The following is a 21,994-nucleotide window of genomic DNA, read 5'->3' on the forward strand; positions in this document are numbered from 1 at the left end:
AGCTGACAAGAGGGAGCGATTCCCTCTGCAGATTTCACTTTAGCACACAAAAATCAAGAATGGCAGCAATTTTCCTGATGACCAAATGTGTTTTTCCTGTGTGGAAATTTGATCCGCTACATGTTAAATAAAACAGCTGGTAACACTTAATTTTACAGAATATGCTACATGTACTCACCATAGTAATAACAGTAAATTATGCATAATTACATGCAACTAACCCTCAACCTAATCCTATAGTAAATACATGTTGTTAATTATTATTTTCAGTACTTAAATATATAGTTGCATTCTAACAATGACACCTTTAGAATAAAGGTATGCAAACAGCTTTTATTAAGCCACTAATATGATGACTCTTCATCTCATGTGGATATGCATTTAAAAATGATCTTACTTTTATTTCTTTAAAATTATTATTATTCGTTTTTTCAAAACTAAAACTTTGAGGAAAATAATTGACTGCATCTTTAACATTATATGAATGTTTCTGTAAACATGAATGAGGAAGCACAGTATAACAATACATGCAAATTAAAGCCTGCATAAAACACATATATGGGTTGTTGTTGTTTTTTGTGCTATAAATAAAAATGACAACAGCTTATATTACAGTCCATCATAAAAGCCATTTTTTTCTGAAAAAATCTATCTGTCCTTTGGACAGGGTCTTTTCACTTACACACTATTTCAGTTCTGAAAAAGTGAAAAGCTCTGATTTTCTGAGAAGGCACATGATGTACTTTTATTAAAAGCCACTCTCTCCATCTCTGGCTGGCATTGTTAAAGAAAAGCACTAGTTGATTGCACTGTATACGTGCCCATAATTTCCTACACAGTATACCATTTTTAGACACGGTAGGAAGGAAGAAAGTATTTTTCCTGCTCATCTTCATCTTCAGTGGCATAAAGTCTACAACAGGGAGCATGGCTGGCAAAATGGAGGCACGAGAGGACTATAACTAATATTTTACACAGCAGGGTCTGGAACAAAGGGGCCCATGAAGCTATTAGCTAGCAATGTGATGCAGAGAGAACTTAAGTGACCCTGCAGGGAAAAAAAAAATCTCACCTTGACCTTGGAATCTCCTCACACCATTCACCGGTCAAGAGAAGCATACTGATAGTTGCTGGATGCTGCAGGCATGCAACATGATTTTTTTTCTTTCTATTTTTTTGCAAAGCAAGGCTATATGAGTTAAAGACAAGAGTGTGAAAATTGAAGAGAGGAAGAAGCTGTTTTTTTATGCAGAATTTCTTTTTTTTCATTATTATACTTGGGTGGTACATCACTGCGCAACCAAAACAAAACTGTTCAGTCTGAGAAAATGAACTCCACTATAAAGCGCACTGGTGATACAAAGGGATAAACAAATCTCGTACTTTAAATTCTATTACTGGCACTGAATAGAATGAACATGAAAATTAAGGTTGAGTACAAATTCTTTAATCCTATTATACATTTTTATAGATGCATTATACAGTACTCTGAATCAACAATCATTTTTGATCTGCCTATATATTGCCAAACAAACACCATTACTACTAATGTCAATAGTCTCAACTAGCGTCATCATGGGCACTACTTTCAATGATTAAGGCCTATTCACACCAAAAACGATAACTGTAATGATAAAGATAGTTCTAAAAATCATTCTTAATATAAAAGAATAGCAGAGTCCACAACTATAATGATAACAGCACAGAGAAACAATATTGTTGGAATCACTTTCACAACTAATGTTTTTCCTACTAATGATCAATGAAAACATAGATGGACATTTAGAATACAACCAGCTTTAAATAGCTCATGCCTTTAAAGGCAGACATCTGGATAACTGCAGCATGTGCTTAGAATAAACAGAAGTATATTGTGCATTGGTGTGGACACTAATATAGTTATCGTTCTTGGTGTGAACGGCCTTTACTCATCCCATAGTCAGGAAAAATGTATCTCAATGCTAGACATGAAACTTCATGGAACTTCACGCACTCAGCTTTTTTTGCAGTCTCCTGTCGAATTCTCCTCACTTGGTTGTTAATTATTTTGCTGGAAGGTCCTTGATCAAATGTTTGACAAGTTATTAATCAGGAAGGTGGCCTCAGCGGAGCTGCTGAAAGTTAATTTCCACACTTCATTCCGGGGAGATGAATCAGAGTTGGTAGGAGATTGGGCAGCTGCCTCATCAGCACTGCAGACCTCTGGATGCTGAGGGTGACCTCCAGTACCACCGAATTTCCGATAAACATTTGCAAAAACCACATCCAGACGCATACTGCCGTACCCCTCTCTGACCAGAACGCAACGGATGTCCAAACGCTGCCGCAGATCTATTAGCCTGAACTGGGCCTGGCGTGCCACTATAACTACTGAACGCGGAGGTGGGTGATAAACGGCATCCTCACGCAAGAGACACAGGTGCGTGTCAGTCAGGACAAGCTGGACAAGCTCAGAGTCTACTGGTGCCAGCTGGGAAACAGGTACAATAGGGTCAGTGTGTAGTTCGAGAGTTGATCGCTGAAATCTGACAGTCGTGTAAAGAAGTAGTTGCACATGTGCAAGTCCCGGACGTTCACCCTTCATGTTACCATGTAACAGGAAGACCAGTTTAGCCAGGGTTTTCTGGAAAGAACAGGTAAGGCGCCCACCAGAGGGTAAAGGCAAATCCCTAATATGGGAGTCCCAGTCTAAGGACAAACATACTATGTCACTTGAGAGTAGCGGATGTTCCAATGCACCTCTCTCAGAAGGGAAAATAGCCTCAAGTAAAGTTCGGGACAGCTCTTGACTTAAGACTGCATTGCAAGTGTGCAAGGTAAGTATGCTGTTTTCTGTGATGCCTGTCAGTCTGACAGTCTGCCCAGCAAAACCTATGTGGATCTCCTGCAGTTCCTGAAATTCTAATTCATAGAAAACATTTAAAGAGTGTGTGGGGCTGGAAGAATCAGTCAAAAGATCAAAAGTGACCACCAAAAGCTTAGTCTGGAAAATGACAATTACTGCAGGCTGTGGATCTGGTTGATAACAGGTGGCGACACTAAGCCAGTATAAAGCTAACACCCGCTCTTCCATTAACAACTGGGCAGGGATGACATTTTGCAGGCAGGAGAGAAGCTGCTGAGGGGGAAGGTTCTGGAGATGGAGCAAGGAGTCAGGTACAAAGTGTAGTCTTTGAGAGCATACCTTCAGTCCCTCACTAATCTGGGTGGTCACCGAATCCCTTGTCTGAGTTTCCTCCAAACCCTTCAAAGGGCTCTTCCATTCATCTGTTCTGGATTGCATGGAAGGCAACGCCACACTCTGTTTTCTTACTGACAATATCTCACTATGAGACAGATTGCGTTGAAACTGGGTTGCCTCCAGAGTTGGTTTTGCCTGTGGTCTTAGTGTCAATTCAAACTGGATATGGTGTACAAAGGGTAGATCCTTTACCAGCGAGCACATCTGATTGTACCAGCTGCTTTCTCTACCACCAGTTTGTTCCTTCAAAGAGTTTGTAAGCACACGTCCTGCGTCTGCCAGCATCCAGGACACTCTACTTGCAAGGCTCCCCAGGCTAGAGCTGAGCCCACTTCCTTCTGGATGGGCTTTGGCTTCTTGACTCTCAACAGACGTTCTGGATAAAATGTGGTCGCTAAATTGGCCCCCCATGGTAACTGGGCTATGCCTCTGTGAAAAGTGCTCCAAGCCAGTCAAGCTGGGGACAAAGGCTGCTCCTCCTCCCGTGGCACAGTGCCTGCTTTGTATATGGGATTTCTCAACTAACAAGCTCCCTTCTGAGTCCACGACCGGGTGCCAGAGATACTGCTGCTCGACATCCAGGAGCCCGGAGGTCCTGTTACGGCACTCCTGAAGTATTCTAGCATCCCAGAGCCCTTCATTCACCCCTTTTTCCTCCCCCTCAGTTTCCTTATGTGTCACGTCCACTGACGGAGCTTCAGTTTCTGATTTATGAGGGGCTGACTGCTGCTTCTCCCACTGGATGTTGAGACTTGTCTGAAGCGACTTTCCATGAATTTTGGCATCTCTTGCAGGGTTGTTAGTGGCACGGTGTTCTGTAAGCGCCGTGGGTGTCACAGGAACGTGCGGAGACTCTGAAGGTCCGCTAAAACTACTGTCTGTATTGTTTTGAGGAAAGAGGAAATCTGTAGGAGCGAGAGAAGTGGGAAATATCTAAGGAGAAAAAAAATGAAAGTGTCAATAGAGTTTAGTATTTAGGTCAGTACATTTTCTAATATATTTCAATAAATGTAACAATGTTTTATGCAAATAATGTTGAGACTCTTTTATTATCGTTACCTTGTAAATGGAAGAGCCAGGAGTGAAAGCAGTGAGAAGTAATTGGTTGGAAACACTTACTCTGTGCATCTTTATATTTGTTAGAAAGGCTCTGCATGCTATTTGTATTAGCTGCTTTTCCACAGATGAAAATACGAAAGCCATTACTTTGATGCACTCTCTTTCTAGGAGGTAGCCATGAAGCAAATGTAAAACGCATATTATAGGTAAAAAAATGTATACATCATCAGAGGCCTTTTTCTACTCAAATTATTCTGCATTTTAATTATTTAAATTGAAAGCAAATAAAGCTTAAGGCAGTCAGTTCATATTTGTAACAAAAATAACAGCATGTTTCTGTGTTAATAAGAAACAATCGCACTGTCTGTAATAAAAATACCTTCAATAAAAGTTTAACCAAAACACTCAGTGATATCACTGTGGATCACTTCTGATGCCATTGTTTTATTTAAAAACTGAGACAGTAGCTGTATTATTAGGGTCTAATTATTTATAATAGACACTGTGTGACTAATATTCATACAGTTGCTGAGTTAATTGAACAAAATAAAGAGCTCATTATGCACTGAAATAAAAAAAACAAAAGAATAGGATAATGCGGTCACAGTTCAAGCAGAGGCTTTTGAATGACAATTTCAGCATTTTCTAATTTTCAAGTGCAAACATAAAAACAGCTCTGGCTCCCACTAGGTCCCTGAGGCAGCTGCACTGCCTTCAGGCAATGGTCAACTCCATGTATGCTTGTTTTTCAAAACTTAATTCTTAATTGCAGGTCCCTATACAGAAGTTACAAAAAGCAAGCTATTCAAGGTCAAGGTCAAGGCCAAGGTAAACTTTATTGTCCAGCCAGTCACAAACAAAAGTTAGCACCTCTGGTTTTTGTCTTAGACCTAAAGAATAGAGGAGCATAATTTATCGAGTAGTAAAACAGAGCATGTAATAAGGCACTGAGTGGAGGCTAAGACCATGTGTCCAGCTAAAAACGCTAGGCGCGCTGATGAAAACGCCTAGCTGTGGGCACTTGAAAGCACAGTTGAGAGAGATATACGTAATGTCTGCTTTATACAAATGATGGTACAATGTAAAGTATTCGCTCTGGTCCGTTTTAAATGATTTTGTTTTGTTATTATGCTTCTTACAAAATGAGGCGGTATGCGGTAGGTCGGTGTTGTATTTGTCCCACCCCCTCCTCCACTGCGATTGGATGGCTGGGTAAAAAGTGACAGTGATGAGTTGAACATTCTTCAACTCATTTCATCAACTCATCAACTCAAACACGTTTCAAAAAAATGCTGAACACTTAGAGCTAAGCGTCAAATAGGCGCTCAGCACCTCATCACGCTGCTGCTGTTTTAAAAACACGCTGCTCCCATTGAAACCAACTGGAAAAATATGCCAGCCTCTAGAAAAACTACTTTGGTGGACACACGACCTAACAACACATGCTTACCTGGTGACTCTCTCCTGAGAAACAACAGTCTTCTACGTCACCTTCGGGTTGGTCAGAAACCTTTCTAGAACTGTAAGAGAAAACATTCTCCATTTTAGATCAATCAACAAACTAGAAAATCAATATTTGTATTTATATTATTCGGATTACGAAAGCATATTTCTTTTAAATGATTTACACTTAAGCATGGCCACAAAAGAGCTAAGCAATTAGGTTTATATTCAAAACCTAGCTGCTGTAGTCTTTTATTTTGAAGAGTGATTTTAATTATTTTTGCTACGGTTATGACACAAGAGACTTCCAACAGCGGGAAGTCAAAAAGACTAAACTCCAAAAGTGTCTATTATATTTGAATAGCAAAAGACCCAAATGTCTGGATGCGATTAGGGCCACTCAGCTAGCTGTGAAATTAAATAGAATGTGTGCATGTAGATTTGAGGATTTACATACAAGCACTTCATTCTCAGACTGTTCACACAGGGATGGAAAAGCAGCTTGTGGGAAACGCAGACAACTTTCCATCAAGCTCAACAGGATTTTGGACAGCAAGCCAAAAAATTAATGGAGCCTCATACACAACTTTTCGGATAGCAGAGCATGTACAAGTCAAAACCTTGTAAAATGTCAGAAATGCCCCCGGTAGAAAACAACAGCAGGGTACTGATCTTGTACTTGAGCTTGGGTTTTTGAACAGCAGAGCACCTATTGAGAGCATTTTAGACACAAAGGTAAACACAACATATTTTACAATGCAGGTCACAAAGGCACTTTTTTATACAAAGGAGTATTTCTTGGTTAGGGTTGTAAAAATGTAAAGCATATGTGAAATCCAGTGCATCATTTACTGAAGAATTGTAATTTGCAAGAACATAAGTAAAGGTCAGTATAGGTCCAGACTAGAAACACAGCATTTGATATGAGAACCTTGTGTGGAGTGTGGATCCTTTCTAACTGTCTCCTTTATATTCACTCTATATACATCCTCTTCTCTCTGTGCCCCGTCTGTGATCTTTTCCCTCCCAAGGTCTATGCTGGAGAGGCTGAAGACTATTTACATTCATCACACGCATTGGGACTCACAAAACAATTAACAACACTTGGTGTATCTATTTTTTTTAACATTAAACAGAACAGAGTGAATGGGCATGAATGAATCTAAGACAATTCAGTGAAAGAAACTTTTTCTCTGTATTAGAGAAACATTTAATTAAATATCACAGCTGTGACAAGAACTGAAGCTTTCAGTCAATGACTAAACAATCAGCAAAATTCAATAAAGAGCTCCAGCAAATATCTTAACATGCAAGTATTTCATTTCAAAATGTAATCTAAATAACAGATAAAATGTATTATGCTGAAAAACTATCAACGAATACATTTGCTATTATCCACGTACTAATCAGTGTGTGAATGAAAACCACAGCACTGCTACACTGTAAAAAAAAAAAAAAAAAAAAAAATCTGTAAAAAAAAATGTTTATTAACTGGTTATTTTCTGGCAGCAGGGGCTAAAGCAGAAAAATACTGTCAGGAAAAAAACATAGCTAAACTGTAAAAAAACAGTAATTTCTTATCCGATATTTACAGTTTATTACTGTTATTCTACACAAAAATCCCCTTATAATACCATGAAATCTTTTACTTTGAACATACTTTAATTGTTAAAATACAGTCATACACCTCTAAAACACAGAAAATCTAAAAAGTATATCGGCCGATATCCAAATTCAGGTATCGGGATCGGATCCGAAGTGAAAAAATGTGGATCGGTGCATCCCTAATATATATATATATATATATATATATATATATATATATATATATATATTAGGGATGCACCGATCCACATTTTTTCACTTCCGATCCGATCCCGATACCTGAATTTGGATATCGGCCGATACCGATACTATTCCGATACCAGAGCTGTGTTTGCTTTAATATTATTATTATCATATTGTTGATTTTATATGATTCTAAAATAAACTCCTCTCAATCGGCAAGTATGATATTTATGTATTAGGGATGAAATGGTATGGAAATTTCCCATCACGATTATAGTGACCCAAATTATCACAGTTATCGAATATTATCACGGTTTTATTCAAATAAGATGAAAGTGTTCAAAAAGAACAGATGCACAAACTTAAAACATTTCAACAAGTTTTATATTTGAAAATCAACAAACAACAAATAAATCAAGCAGCACTAAGCACTTTTTAAGCTAGATTCTGTGGGATTTCCTTCCTTATAAATCGCCGTTGTCAATGGCAATGCATAATGCATACATCTATCTATATATATATATACTATTATATCTCTAATATACTGTATAATCACTAATATTATCTCTGTAAATATATTCTCAAGCAATATTCTCATCAGTGTTCTATCAGCTATGACACATTTAAATCTAGCATATGAGCCCATCCCATACAATATCCTAGTGAAATAAAGCATATATTTGTGTATTATGTTTATATATGTTTATTTTATTAAATATCAAAAATCCAAAAGGTGTGCATTATACCTGACACCTAGATAAACACTTTACAGTCAGTTGATGGCTAAGTCATTCTCTTCAAATACTATTGAAGTTAGAAACGTATACCAATGTTTTACGTAACTTTAGAGACGGTCCCTAAATTCACGAACATCAAGCAGACTTTATGCCAGTCATATTAGATGCGCTAGTTCTGCTGTTTGTTTGAAAGTATTTTCGGGGCTGAAATAGAACAAAAATTGCCAATCACTGTATGCTGAATGAATCTCCTGCGTAGTACAATCTTCTCTGCTTTTAGTGTAGATTTCAGTGAGAGCTGTGTGCGCTTTGAACAAAACTTCGGCTAATCTGAACGCCTCTGATTATTATATTCATAAACTCAATAGAAACACGTGTGATGCACAACGCGATTATAACAAATGGATTTTGAGAAGACCATAATAAGTTCAAAGTGGCTAGTGTGAGTGTTACACGCGCCACACCCGACACACACCCGCAGATGGCGATTGTTAATGTCCTAGTCTTGTCTGAACTTATCTGCTTTTTTGAATGTTTGATTGCGTTCGGTGTGTATGACGCGAGGGAGCTTCCATCTCTCTGAATTACGGTTTTGCAACCATCGTCTTGCTCTGCGGTGTATGGCTAGCCACAATGCTGCTCAATGCTATCGTGCTATCTGGCTGCAAACTGCGGAATGGATTTCCTGAGCAGGGGCTTGTCTCATAACTCTGTGTCTCATTGAGCCGCGCCTCCGTTCAGGAAATCCATTCCATAGTTTGCAGCCAGCTAGCAGACAAGCAGGCAGGAGTCATTTCAGCAGACCATGTTAAAGCGCAGACATGGCTCATGGATATCGGATATCTCCGCTGGTTGGATCGGGAAAATCCGATACGTGAATTACGGTGGTATCGGTCCTGATACCGATACTGGATCGGCCCCATCCCTAATATATATACAGGGAGTGAAGAATTATTAGGCAAATTAGTATTTTGACCACATCATCCTCGTTATGCATGTTGTCTTACTCCAAGCTGTATAGGCTGGAAAGCCTACTACCAATTAAGCATATTAGGTGATGTGCATCTCTGTAATGAGAAGGGGTGTGGTCTAATGACATCAACACCCTATATCAGGTGTGCATAATTATTAGGCAACTTCCTTTCCTTTGGCAAAATGGGTCAAAAGAAGGACTTGACAGGCTCAGAATAGTCAAAAATAGTGAGATATATTGCAGAGGGATGCGGCAGTCTTAAAATAGCCAAGCTTCTGAAGCGTGATCATCGAACAATCAAGCGTTTCATTCAAAATAGTCAACAGGGTCGCAAGAAGCGTAAAAAAACCAAGGCGCAAAATAACTGCCCGTGAACTGAGAAAAGTCAAGCGTGCAGCTGCCAAGATGCCACTTGCCACCAGTTTGGCCATATTTCAGAGCTGCAACATCACTGGAGTGCCCAAAAGCACAAGGTGTGCAATACTCAGAGACATGGCCAAGGTAAGAAAGGCTGAAAGTCGACCACCACTGAACAAGAGACACAAGCTGAAACGTCAAGACTGGGCCAAGAAATATCTCAAGACTTATTTTTCTAAGGTTTTATGGACTGATGAAATGAGAGTGAGTCTTGATGGGCCAGATGGATGGGCCCGTGGCTGGATTGGTAAAGGGCAGAGAGCTCCAGTCCGACTCAGACGCCAGCAAGGTGGAGGTGGAGTACTGGTTTGGGCTGGTATCATCAAAGATGAGCTTGTGGGGCCTTTTTGGGTTGAGGATGGAGTCAAGCTCAACGCCCAGTCCTACTGCCAGTTTCTGGAAGACACCTTCTTCAAGCAGTGGTACAGGAAGAAGTCTGCATCCTTCAAGAAAAACATGATTTTTATGCAGGACAATGCTCCATCACGCGCGTCCAAGTACTCCACAGCGTGGCTGGCAAGAAAGGGTATAAAAGAAGAAAATCTAATGATATGGCCTCCATGTTCACCTGATCTGAACCCCATTGAGAACCTGTGGTCTATCATCAAATGTGCGATTTACAAGGAGGGAAAACAGTACACCTCTCTGAACAGTGTCTGGGAGGCTGCGGTTGCTGCTGCACGCAATGTTGATGGTGAACAGATCAAAACACTGACAGAATCCATGGATGGCAGGCTTTTGAGTGTCCTTGCAAAGAAAGGTGGCTATATCGGTCACTGATTTGTTTTTGTTTGGTTTTTGAATGTCAGAAATGTATATTTGTGAATGTTGAGATGTTATATTCAACCCGTTCTCACTCCCAAGGCGTCAAAATCCGAAGCATAGTCAAGTGCCTTCCGCGTCACAATTAAGACGCTAAAGGTGCCCCTGGGCGTCATTTTGCGACGCGCTGGGTGCTCCATTCATTACAATGATAAACCTTTGGCGTCATAAACAGACGCATTTAATTCTTTGCGTTTATAAAAGCAGACATGATTTTATTAATATTTAAAGGCTACTTTTATATTTTGGAGCAACTAACTCCACTCCTACCCTAAACCTACCCATATCTAAACAATATAAAACACATAACAGGCAAATAAATGTACAGTCACAAGTATTTATTGCAAAAACTGACCAAAGCAGTATAAAAGTATTGACTCATGTTGCATTCCAAGTCTTCTGAAGTCATACGATATCTTCATGTGAAGAACAGAGTTGATCTTGATGTTTTAATCGCTGAAATGATGATCCCGCTGCCCCGTGAACAAACTCATTCATATCTCATTCAAATAATTCAAAAGACTCTTAAACATGACGCAATCGGTCACAAGACACACGAGAGCCAATGACATTTTACAATCAATGCTGACGTAATGACGCAATTGGTCACAAGACATACGAGAGCCAATGCAATTTCACTATGAAATCTCACGTAACGGGCGCCAATATTTGAAATTTGATTGTGTTTGTTGATGATCTTCTGCGGATGGAGATGATGATCGCTTTTGGGGATTTTCTTCATACAAATCAATCGTTTGGCCTCGGAAAACTTGGATTATTTAACTTTTTTGAATAACTCGTGGATGCAGTCGTATGTTATATCCTGTGTTTTATATCATGTTCAGACAAATGGGTAGGTTTAGGGATGGGATGGGGTTGGGTTACATGTTAAGCATGTCTAAATAGCGTAAATAAAATAAATGTAAATAAAATTATGCTTGCTGATTAAATTGAAAAACACACTCCAACATGTCATAATTATACACTAATACAATTTCACCATGACGATAACATTACTAATACCCAGTGCGTCTGTGTATAACGCCAAAGGTTTCTCACTGAAATGAATGGAACACCCAGCGCGTCGAAACATGACGCCTTGGGGCACCTTTAGCGTCTTTATTGTGACGCAGAAGGCACTTGACCATGCTTCGGTTTTTGAAGCCTTGGGAGTGAGAATGGGTTGTTATATTGGTTTCACTGGTAAAAATAAATAATTGAAATTGGTATAAAACATTTTTTTTTTGTTAAGTTGCCTAATAATTATGCACAGTAATAGTCACTTGCACACACAGATATCCCCCTGAAATAGCTAAAACTAAAAACTAAAACTTCCAAAAATATTCAGCTTTGATATTAATGAGTTTTTTGTGTTCATTGAGAACATGGTTGTTGTTCAATAATAAAATGAATCCTCAAAAATACAACTTGCCTAATAATTCTGCACTCCCTGTATATATATATTTTTTTTACAGTGTAATTAATACCAATAAGTTGGCATTTTAACCTGAAATGTCAACAAATTTCAGGCAAATAAAATGGGTTTATGAGTCGATTCATACTATATGGAGCACTACTTGGTCAATTTATTCAAGACTAGCAGTACACTTTCTTTACGCAAGATGTAATGCCTTGCTCTTGTACAACAGAACAGATCCTCTGTCTTTGCAATGTTCAAGCCTGCAACCTTTCAGTTAAATCCAGATATTTAAAGGGGTCATGAACTGCTTTTTATTATTTTATGTTTCCTGAGGCGCACTTACACCGATCAGGCATAACATTATGACAGGTGAAGTGAAAGCCAACGGTTGGCATGTGAGCATCGGAACTAGACTACGGAGCAATGGAAGATGGTGGCCTGGTCTGATGAATCACATTTTATTTTACATCAGTGTGTTAGTGCGTCACTTACTTGGGGAACACATGGCACCAGGATGCACTATGGGAAGAAGGCAAGTTGGCGGAGGCAGTGTGATGCTTTGGGCAATGTTCTGCTGGGTAACCTTGGGTCTTGCCATCCATGTGGATGTTACTTTGACACGTACCACCTACATAAGCATTGTTGTAGCATGTACACCATTTCATGGAAACGGTATTCCCTGGTGGCTGTGGCCTCTTTCAGCAGGATAATGCGCTCTGCCACAAAGCAAAAATGGTTCAGGAATGGTTTGAGGAGCACCACGTGTTTAAGGTTTTGACTTGGCCCCCAAATTCTCCAGATCTCAAACCAATCAAGAATCTGTGGGATGTGCTGAACAAACAAGTCCAAACCATGGAGGCCCCACCTTGCAACTTACAGGAAATTAAAGGTTCTGCTGCTAACATCTAGGTGACAGATACCACAGCACACCTTCAGGAGTCTAGTGGAGTCCATGCCTCGACCGGTTAAGGCTGTTTTGGCAGCAAAAGGATGACTAACACAATATTAGGAAGGGGGTCATAATGTTATGCCTGATCAGTGTATAATGTAGATATGATTTTTACATTAAAAATTGTCATAATTTAGAAATAAAACTAATTTTAGCCTTCTGTTTTGAACGCTCTGTTGGAAGTCTGCTGTGAGACTTCCACTGCTATGATTGGCTAACATCTTTGCAAAAATAAACCCCCAAAAAAAACCACCTTACATCTGGAACTCTCTCAAAATCTTTTAATATGAAAGGACTATCAGAATTTTTACGCTATTAAGAAAAACGGCATGAAGTTGAACATTTAGCCACTGGCTTGATTTACTGATGCATAAACAGCAATAAAAGACAGAATGTCTGACTGTATATGAATCATTACATATCAGAAATCACTGATCACAGAATGTCTATATCTTACTGTAAAAAGTACCAAAATTGTGACTGAAAACCCACTGTTAAATGTTAAACAAATAATGATTTACTTAAACACTGTGAAAATGGATAACCACACTTTCCTAGCATTAGGATCCATTGGAAGGTTATTTTTAGCCCAGTGATCTTATATAGCTCCTTTCCTTTTCATCTCACGAATGTGTCAGTGGACGGGTCTAAAACACACTCTTTCGTCCCACTACTACGTCATAATATGACAAAATCTGAAACTTTTTCGGAGCTTGGTTTTCATTAAAACTGTTTTTGGATGAAACTTACGGGATATTTTTTTATAAAACAATTCCCATTTACATGTCAAAATAATTGTTCCTGGTGTAACACTTCTTCAACTTGCTTCACTTTTATTGAACCAGAAGTCTTTATTAATACAAAAACACCATCACATTGCATCATATGCTGGTTTTAAAGCACTAGATTTGCTCAAGCGTTAGATGTAGGATGAGTGTGTTATCTTTCGCCCAATCACCTCTGCTTCCTCTCAGTTTGCAAACAGAAGGTGTGATACTGCAAAAGTTTAATAATCAGCTAGTTAAACAGATGCTTCTCACCTGTATACTGTCACTTCGCTGGAACCTGTTTTTTCCGCAATTTGATTATTTACCTTCCTAATTTCATTTAATTTTCTGGATAGTGTGTAGAATATCAACATATGAAGTGTTCAGGAGGCATTAACTGCTATTTTATTTTTCACTCACAAAAGTTCCCAAGGGCTTACAAAGTATTTTCATAGCAAATGTCTTGGTAAATTGAGAAAGAAATGTCTATGCACCTGTTTAGTGTGCTGTCAATTTCTTTCCCCCTTTTTTAGGGAAGGTGGGGGGGTTGCTGCTTCATTTCCTGAAATGTGTTTCGAGAGAAGGAAGTACTTGCAAGGTCTTGAGCAATTGTTATAGCTTTGCTCTTTGTGAAATCTGTGCAGTGGGTCATGACTTACTTGTATGATGTTTAACTGATTTCCTGTCTTCTGAAGTCTTGTTAGAATGCATGAAATGTTGATATTTTCAGCTGGCTTTTCTTTTAAGAAAGTGTCAGTGAATGACAAATACTGTAGTTGAAGTGCTCATCTAATACACGTCATTTTCATTTTTGGGTGAAATATTTTTCTATTATGTTATTGCATATTGTTTGATATATCCTCATTTGCAACATGCCACAAGGCCCTCATATACTGAAAACAAAGTTGTTTTTCGTTCTTCACTTAGGGGTAAAAAGAAGTTTGAAACGCCTTAGCAGCGTTATACTGACAGCGAACATCCCAATGCCGCCCACACTGCTGATAAAACTGTTTAGATGAATATCTAAATATGTGCTGTGCTATTTCCTTTCAATAACATAATATAACAACACACAACAAAAATGACAGTGAGAAAACAGTAGTTACGAAATCATCTGATCATAGCAATGTCGATATGTTTGGACAAGCTCTGCAACTCGGCACTCCAGTGAATTTAATACAATAGATTGTTTAAAAACAGATTTACAATATAAAACATGAAGAAGAAAAAAACAGCCTCTCTTTCATGTATAATTACATTTTCTATTTCTACTATAAATCAGCTCTCCAGTGTGCTCCGTTTATGTTTTTACTTGCAGCCATCTGACCTCAACAGACTGAACAGAAGAAATGAACCGGAGATTTCCACGTCAAAGTAGTCGGAGCCTCAGAGCACACCTACTTATTACGCAATCGTAATCGACTAATGGTAGTACGAACTACGAAGATGTTTAACAGCCAGAGAGGTTTTATTTTGTAAGCTGTTTCGAACTCCTGAAATGAACACAAAACGTACAAATGTTTTGGCTTTTTAAAAAAACAACAAAATGTGAACATAAACACGTGACAATTCAACATCAAAACCCTCCCTCATCTAGTCCCCACACGGTCTCTTTACAAATGGATCACATTCTCTGTAGCTAATATCACAGAAAGAAAGTCACAGGACTTGATACATAAAGTGATAAGAAAACATATATAATACAGAAGATAATAGAAGTTGTAGTGTATTCACTCTGAGGCCAGGGGCTATACAAGTCCTTCTCAAAAAAATAGCATATTGTGATAAAGTTCATTATTTTCCATAATGTAATGATAAAAATTTAACTTTCATATATTTTAGATTCATTGCACTACAACTGAAATATTTCAGGTCTTTTATTGTTTTAATACTGATGATTTTGGCATACAGCTCATGAAAACCCAAAATCTCAAAAAAATTAGCATATTTCATCCAACCAATAAAAGAAAAGGGTTTTTAATACAAAAAAAGTCAACCTTCAAATAATTATGTTCAGTTATGCACTCAATACTTGGTCGTAAATCCTTTGGCAGAAATGACTGCTTCAATGCGGCGTGGCATGGAGGCGATCAGCCTGTGGCACTGCTGAGGTGTTATAGAGGCCGAGGATGCTTCGATAGCGGCCTTAAGCTCATCCAGAGTGTTGGGTCTTGTGTCTCTCAACTTTCTCTTCACAATATCCCACAGATTCTCTATGGGGTTCAGGTCAGGAGAGTTGGCAGGCCAATTGAGCAACACCAGCAGCTGACATGGCACCCCAGACCATCACTGACTGTGGGTACTTGACACTGGACTGTAGGCATTTTGGCATTTCCTTCTCCCGAGTCCTCCTCCAGACTCTGGCACCTTGATTTCCGAATGACATGCAAAATTTGCTTTCATCTGAAAAAAAATACATTGGATCACTGAGCAAGAGTCCAGTGAGGCTTCTCTGTAGCCCAAAAGTGTCTTGACCTGGGGAATGCGGCACCTGTAGCCAATTTCCTGCACACGCCTGTGCACGGTGGCTCTGGATGTTTCTACTCCAGACTCAGTACACTGCTTCCACAGGTCCCCCAAGGTCTGGAATCGGTCCTTCTCCACAATCTTCCTCAGGGTCTGGTCACCTCTTCTCGTTGTGCAGTGTTTTTTGCCACACTTTTTCCTTCCCACAGACTTCCCACTGAGGTGCCTTGATACAGCACTCTGGGAACAGCCTATTCGTTTAGAAATTTCTTACTGTGTCTTACCCTCTCGCTTGAGGGTGTCAATGATGGCCTTCTGGACAGCAGTCAGGTCGGCAGTCTTACCCATGATTGCGGTTTTGAGTAATGAACCAGGCTGGGAGTTTTTCAAAGCCTCAGGAATTTTTTGCAGATGTTTAGAGTTAATTAATTGATTCAGATGATTAGGTTAATAGCTCGTTTAGAGAACATTTTCATGATATGCTCATTTTTTGAGAAGGACCTGTAATGTCTGCTCCCCGATCAGAAAAAAACGATGAATAGAGCAATTTAGAGTTTAGAGTTTCTTGAGGATGAATGTTTTATTCCCCACACCATCCCTTTATTCTCTTCCTCTAAGTTTGCAAACAGAAGGTTCGCCCAGTGCTCAACGGAGTCATGGATTGAGAAATCAAATTTTCAACAAAAAGCTTTTGATACATGTTTGTAAGCTTTTCTTCGGGAATTGTAAAACTATCTAATGACAAACACATGAATCCAGGCCAATGGAGACCCACAATTATTTTTTTATTTTGTCTTGCCCAGCAAAGCCGTACAGCACAGGATATAAATATATAGCACAAAACTGACATATTTGGACAGTGTATTGCTTTTCTTTTTTTCCCTCTGCTAGTATTTAGCCGTGTTTGATGCATGCATCAAATCCTATTGGATTTCTATTCTGATGCTTTTGCAGAAACCAAATCCACAGTCTATCACATGAAAGCCAGAACAAAATAAATTAGCAATCTGCTAGGCTTGCAGTGCTCACTTCAAACACACAAATCCATTATCTATAGAAAGCTTTGAACAACAAAGCGAAAGGCGACCAAACAAACAAAACATTTTGTAAACACCGACAAAGGAACAATTAGGGTGAACAGTGTGCGGAACATTGCCGAAAGCGTCAAACATAGATTGTGCGTGCATGTGAAGAGCCTGGAGGTTCGCAGATGATGCATGGCATCTCCCGGCTCCAGCTGCAAGCAGTAGCACGTCAGAAAGAAGTCTCCCAGCTGGGAGTTTGGAGACTGGGAGCTTTCTTTGTTGTCATAGTTGTCGATACACAAGACGCAGAACAGCCTGAGCCTCTCTAGCTGTCCACATGTCTTATTCTTTCTCATCAACTTTCTTATACATGTGGAAATTCCTACACTGACTAACGCAGTGGTGTCCAATCCTGCTCCTGGAGGATCAATGTCCAGCAGAGCTAATCTCCAACCTGTTCTAATACTAATTTCCAGCAATCCTGACTTGTTAGCTGGTTCAGGTTTATTCAAACTTAACTCTGCAGGAATACTTGATGCTCCTGGACTAACATGACTAACATGACATGACACCTTTCACAGAAAAACACAGCAGCATCTGGCATGGTTTGCCATGCACAAGTACAAGTACATCTCACAATCGATTTACATACTGCATAATTGTCACATTTTCCTTTGAGAGCTTTGCCTGCATTACTAAACAACAGATCACATCTGTCGTAGCCCTTTTTCTTTTTTCCCCCTTTAATTGCATCTGCCAGAGTGAGAAAAGCTAAATAGTAGTAAAAAAAAAAAGTCCCAAGATTACAAAGGGGGAATAAAATTCACTGCAAGTAAGAGCCAAAAAGAAATGAGTAAAATGTGTGGAGTGAATTCAAATGCAGATGCCAAGCAAAAATACAGACAAGAAAGATATATGGTTATGGTCAGAATGATTGGCACCCATGGGAAATATGATAAAAGATGGCTGTAAAAATAAATGTGCATTGTTTATGTTTTTCTTCTATCACATTTGCAAAAATCAAACCTTTCATTGAAATAAAATAATTGAAAGTGAGGGGAAACATCATATGATGAAATAAATGTTTTTCTCCCAAAAAATGTTGGACAATTATTGGCAACCCTAGGATTTTTTTATGAGTATATTGAAGTATATAAGTATATTCCCATTCATATTTAGAATTTTTTTTTTTTTGTAGCACACCAAAGGTGACTAGAAAGATAAAACTGTCCAGCCATGACTTCTTGTTTCTCAGGAGTATAAATATGAGTAAACACAGAGGCCAAATTCTCTTAATAATTAATCACAAGAAAAACCAAAGCAGAAAGTGAAAAATAGAAAGTGGCTGTAGGAAAATAGCTAAAGCATTGAAAAATCCCCATTTCCACCATCAGGGCAATAATTAAGAAGTTCCAATCAACTAAAGATGCCATGGATCTGCCTGGAAGAGGACGTGTGTCTATATTGTCTTAATGCATGGCGAGGAGGAAAGTTTGAGTGGCCAAAGAATCTCCAAGGATCACACATGGAGAATGCAAGAGATTAGTCACTCGGGGTCAGAAAGCCTTAAAAATGGTGTCAAACAACCCCTACATCATCAGATGTTGTTTGGGAGGAATTCAAGAAAAATCCTTCTCACTCGATCTGGGAAAACAATCTACAGCATATTTAGTTGTCATACACAACTGGAACTTTAAATGGGACCTGGTTCTATGGTCAGATGAAAAAAAAAAAAAGTTGGGGTTGGGGTTGGAAATAGGGATACAATGTACCCCATGTTCATGGTTAAAAATAACGCTGGATCATTATGTTGTATGTTTTTTCTTTTTTTCTGGAGGTCATGGACATCTTGTCCAGATACATGTATACAGTATCATCACAAACTGACTGAATCTGCTAGAACTGAATCTGCTAGAAATCGTTTAATGGGCCATGATTGTATCTTCCATCAGGACAATGATCCCTAAAAACCCCATCAAAGTCAACACAAAAAAGGGTCACCAAGCACATCCCAGTCCTTTGACCTGAACCCTACAGAAAAGAGAAGAAGCACCATCATGGAGCTGGGAATCTGAAGGATCCGGAGAGATCCTGTATGAAGTCTCTAATCAAAGTGCTTTGGAGAAAAACATTTATTTCCTAAAGCGATTTTCACCAGATTTTCAACTATTTTACTTTAATGAAAGGTTAGATTTTTGTGAACTTGTTTTGAATGAAAGATCAAGGGATCAAAGGATTAACGATGCAGATTTATTCTTACAGGCTTTTTTGTTCATATTTACCAGCGGTGCCAATAATTCTGACCGTGATTGTATTTCAATTCAAAACCTGAAAACCGAGCTGAAATAGATGGAAAATATTAGATAGTGAAATTGACAAGATCAGTTTTAAAAAAAGTGAAACAAATGTTTATTTTTAAGGGGGGTGCCACAAACCTGGGCTGTCACTTTAATTTACAGTCCCAGGACGAACTTGAAAACAGACGATTTGCTCTAGGACAATTTTTTGGCTGAATTCACTTACTATCAAATACTTTTTTTTCCCCAGAGAATGACAAAATTATCCATAAAACTCAACACTTTTAAAAATATGTTATACTTCCATTCTGTTTGATGTGACTAGGTCTCAAATCCCATCCTAGAAGAAACTAAAAGTGTCCTAAATGTGACAATTTATTATCTAGTCCAGGTCTAGGTATATAAAAAGTATTAAATGAAGCAATAAAACTTAATTTTTCCAGGATAAGTGGGGTGCAAAATGTCTTTTGGAAGAAGATAAAGCTACCGTGCTGACTAAACGTTATATAACATAATAGATCAGAGGATGTACGGGGATACAGCACAGTCTGTCTCACAGCAGGTGTACTCACCTGAAATGACTGAGAGTGTCCACAGAGAACGCAGTGGAGTTACTCGACACGAAGAGCCCAGACTGCGGAGAGAACACACACACATACGGATGGTTGAGCACTGTGGTAAAAACCACTCTCGAAACTGAAAGACAGCTGTTTCTAACACCGCAATTACAGCACACTAATTAAAGCAAACATGCCATTAGAAAACACTACAAATCACCATCATTCAGATAGAAATGAGAGAGCAGAATGCAGGGAGACTGGTAAAACTGATTGCAATGTGCCTCAATGAGCATGGAAATAAAACTCCTTTTATAGCAAACTATCTCTGTTCTAATGAAAGTTTAAAGAGATAGTTCACACAACAATACATTTTTGGTCATCATTTAAATAATAATAATAATAATTTGTTATATTTTTATAGCGCTTTTCAAGGCACTCAAATCTCCTCAACGACCAGCAATGGTAAATGAACTGCATTTATATAGCGCTTTCAACAGACCTATGGACATCTAAAGCGCTTTACATATTGCCTCACATTCACCCATTCATACACAGACGGCGGTGTCAGCCATGTAAGGCTTCACTCAACACTTTTAAAAATATTTTATACTTCCATATTTTTTGATGTGACTAGGTCTCAAATCCCATCCTATAAGAAACTAAAAGTGTCCTAAATGTGACAATTTATATCCATCTAGTCCAGGGGCAGGATTCACAAAACATTCTTAAGAATAAAATTATTCTTAATTTCCAATTTCTTCTTATTTTCTAACTCAATGGGTCATGAAACCCCCTCTTTCAGCAGAATATTTTGTATTACCAAAAAGTTTTCTTAAAAATGCTCTTCTCTTTTTTCTTATGATTGTTCTTAAGATAACATTTAAAAAGTATTCATATTCACGAAAAGAATGTTCTTTAAAATCATCATCATTCTTAAAGTTAGGATAACCTCTAACCTATCTAAAATATCCAAATGTAAGATGTTTAACCAATTTATTGTTTATTCCCCCCCAAATATTAAGCATTACAACATAACAGTAGCTAGATAATATTTATAACTAATAGTACCATATGGACGAGTATAAAACTAGCAAAGCTCGCACCAACCGGCAGGCCATTAGCGGACGAGGAACTCCACGTAATTTAAAAATAGTAATACTAGCCTAATGTAATAATATCGTGTAACAAACAGTAGATTTCAGTCGAGAATGAACTTGTTTGAAGATTAAATCTGTGGTTTATTTATAAAGAGAGCGCCTATTTGACAATTTTCTCTGGCATTTTCGGAGTTGTGAGAACCCGGGGGTCAGCGGGTGTTCAGCGCTAGTTAACCCGCCGAGAGCAGCCTTTCCTCAGCCTGTTCTTCTGACGTCTGCCGCGGGCTCGGATGCCACTGAGAAATGATTCGTCTTGTATAGATCTAATGGCCGATCTTTGGTACCCAAGCAGCGTTTTTGATAAACGGCTAGGCTCTTACAAAATACAGATACCGACATGGCACATTAAAAACACAACATTTAGTGATTTACTCCCATCAGGCCAGTCACAACGAAAATAGTCTGCACACTTGATATCTACGGTAATCTGCAGGAAGCGCAAAAAGTCTTGCTTATGGAGATCTCGAGACTTGGTCAGGTGGAACTGGGGATTGAACAACCAACCTTCTGGTTTGTAGACAATCTACATGAACCACTGAGCCATATTGCGCCAGAACGCCCACCACACACCAGCTAATTGGTGGAGAGGAGGCTGAGTGATGAAGCCATGAAGGACTATTAGAAGGCAGGGGCCAATGGGCAAATTTGGCCAGGATGCCAGGGTTACACCCCTACTCTTTATTCTGAAGGACATTCTGGAATTTTTAATGACACAGAGAGTCAGGACCTTGGTTTAACGTCTCATCCGAAGGACGGTGCTTGTTGCAGTATAGTGTCCCATCACTATACTGGGGTGTTAGGACCCACACAGACCACAGGGTGAGCACCCACTGCTGGCCTCACTAACACCACTACGAGCAGCTAGTTTTTCCC

At 38.9% G+C, this 21,994-nt stretch overlaps 1 protein-coding gene across 2 annotated transcripts in view; it reads right to left on the bottom strand.

Annotated features, from left to right (window-relative positions):
* Positions 1–1,331: 1,331 nt before the first annotated feature.
* Positions 1,332–21,994, bottom strand: part of kif16bb (kinesin family member 16Bb) — a 65,347-nt gene continuing 44,684 nt past the window's right edge. For both annotated transcript variants that reach the window (XM_067422442.1, XM_067422441.1), the window contains 3 exons: positions 19,977–20,038; positions 5,751–5,820; positions 1,332–4,174 (listed from right to left, as the gene is read on the bottom strand). In XM_067422442.1, the coding sequence (XP_067278543.1) occupies positions 2,066–4,174; positions 5,751–5,820; positions 19,977–20,038 (2,241 nt within the window). In that variant the 3' untranslated portion in view covers positions 1,332–2,065. The remainder of the gene's footprint in view (positions 4,175–5,750; positions 5,821–19,976; positions 20,039–21,994) is intronic.

Source organism: Pseudorasbora parva, chromosome 17, assembly GCF_024679245.1.
Source record: "Pseudorasbora parva isolate DD20220531a chromosome 17, ASM2467924v1, whole genome shotgun sequence".
Taxonomy (NCBI): Eukaryota; Metazoa; Chordata; class Actinopteri; order Cypriniformes; family Gobionidae; genus Pseudorasbora; species Pseudorasbora parva.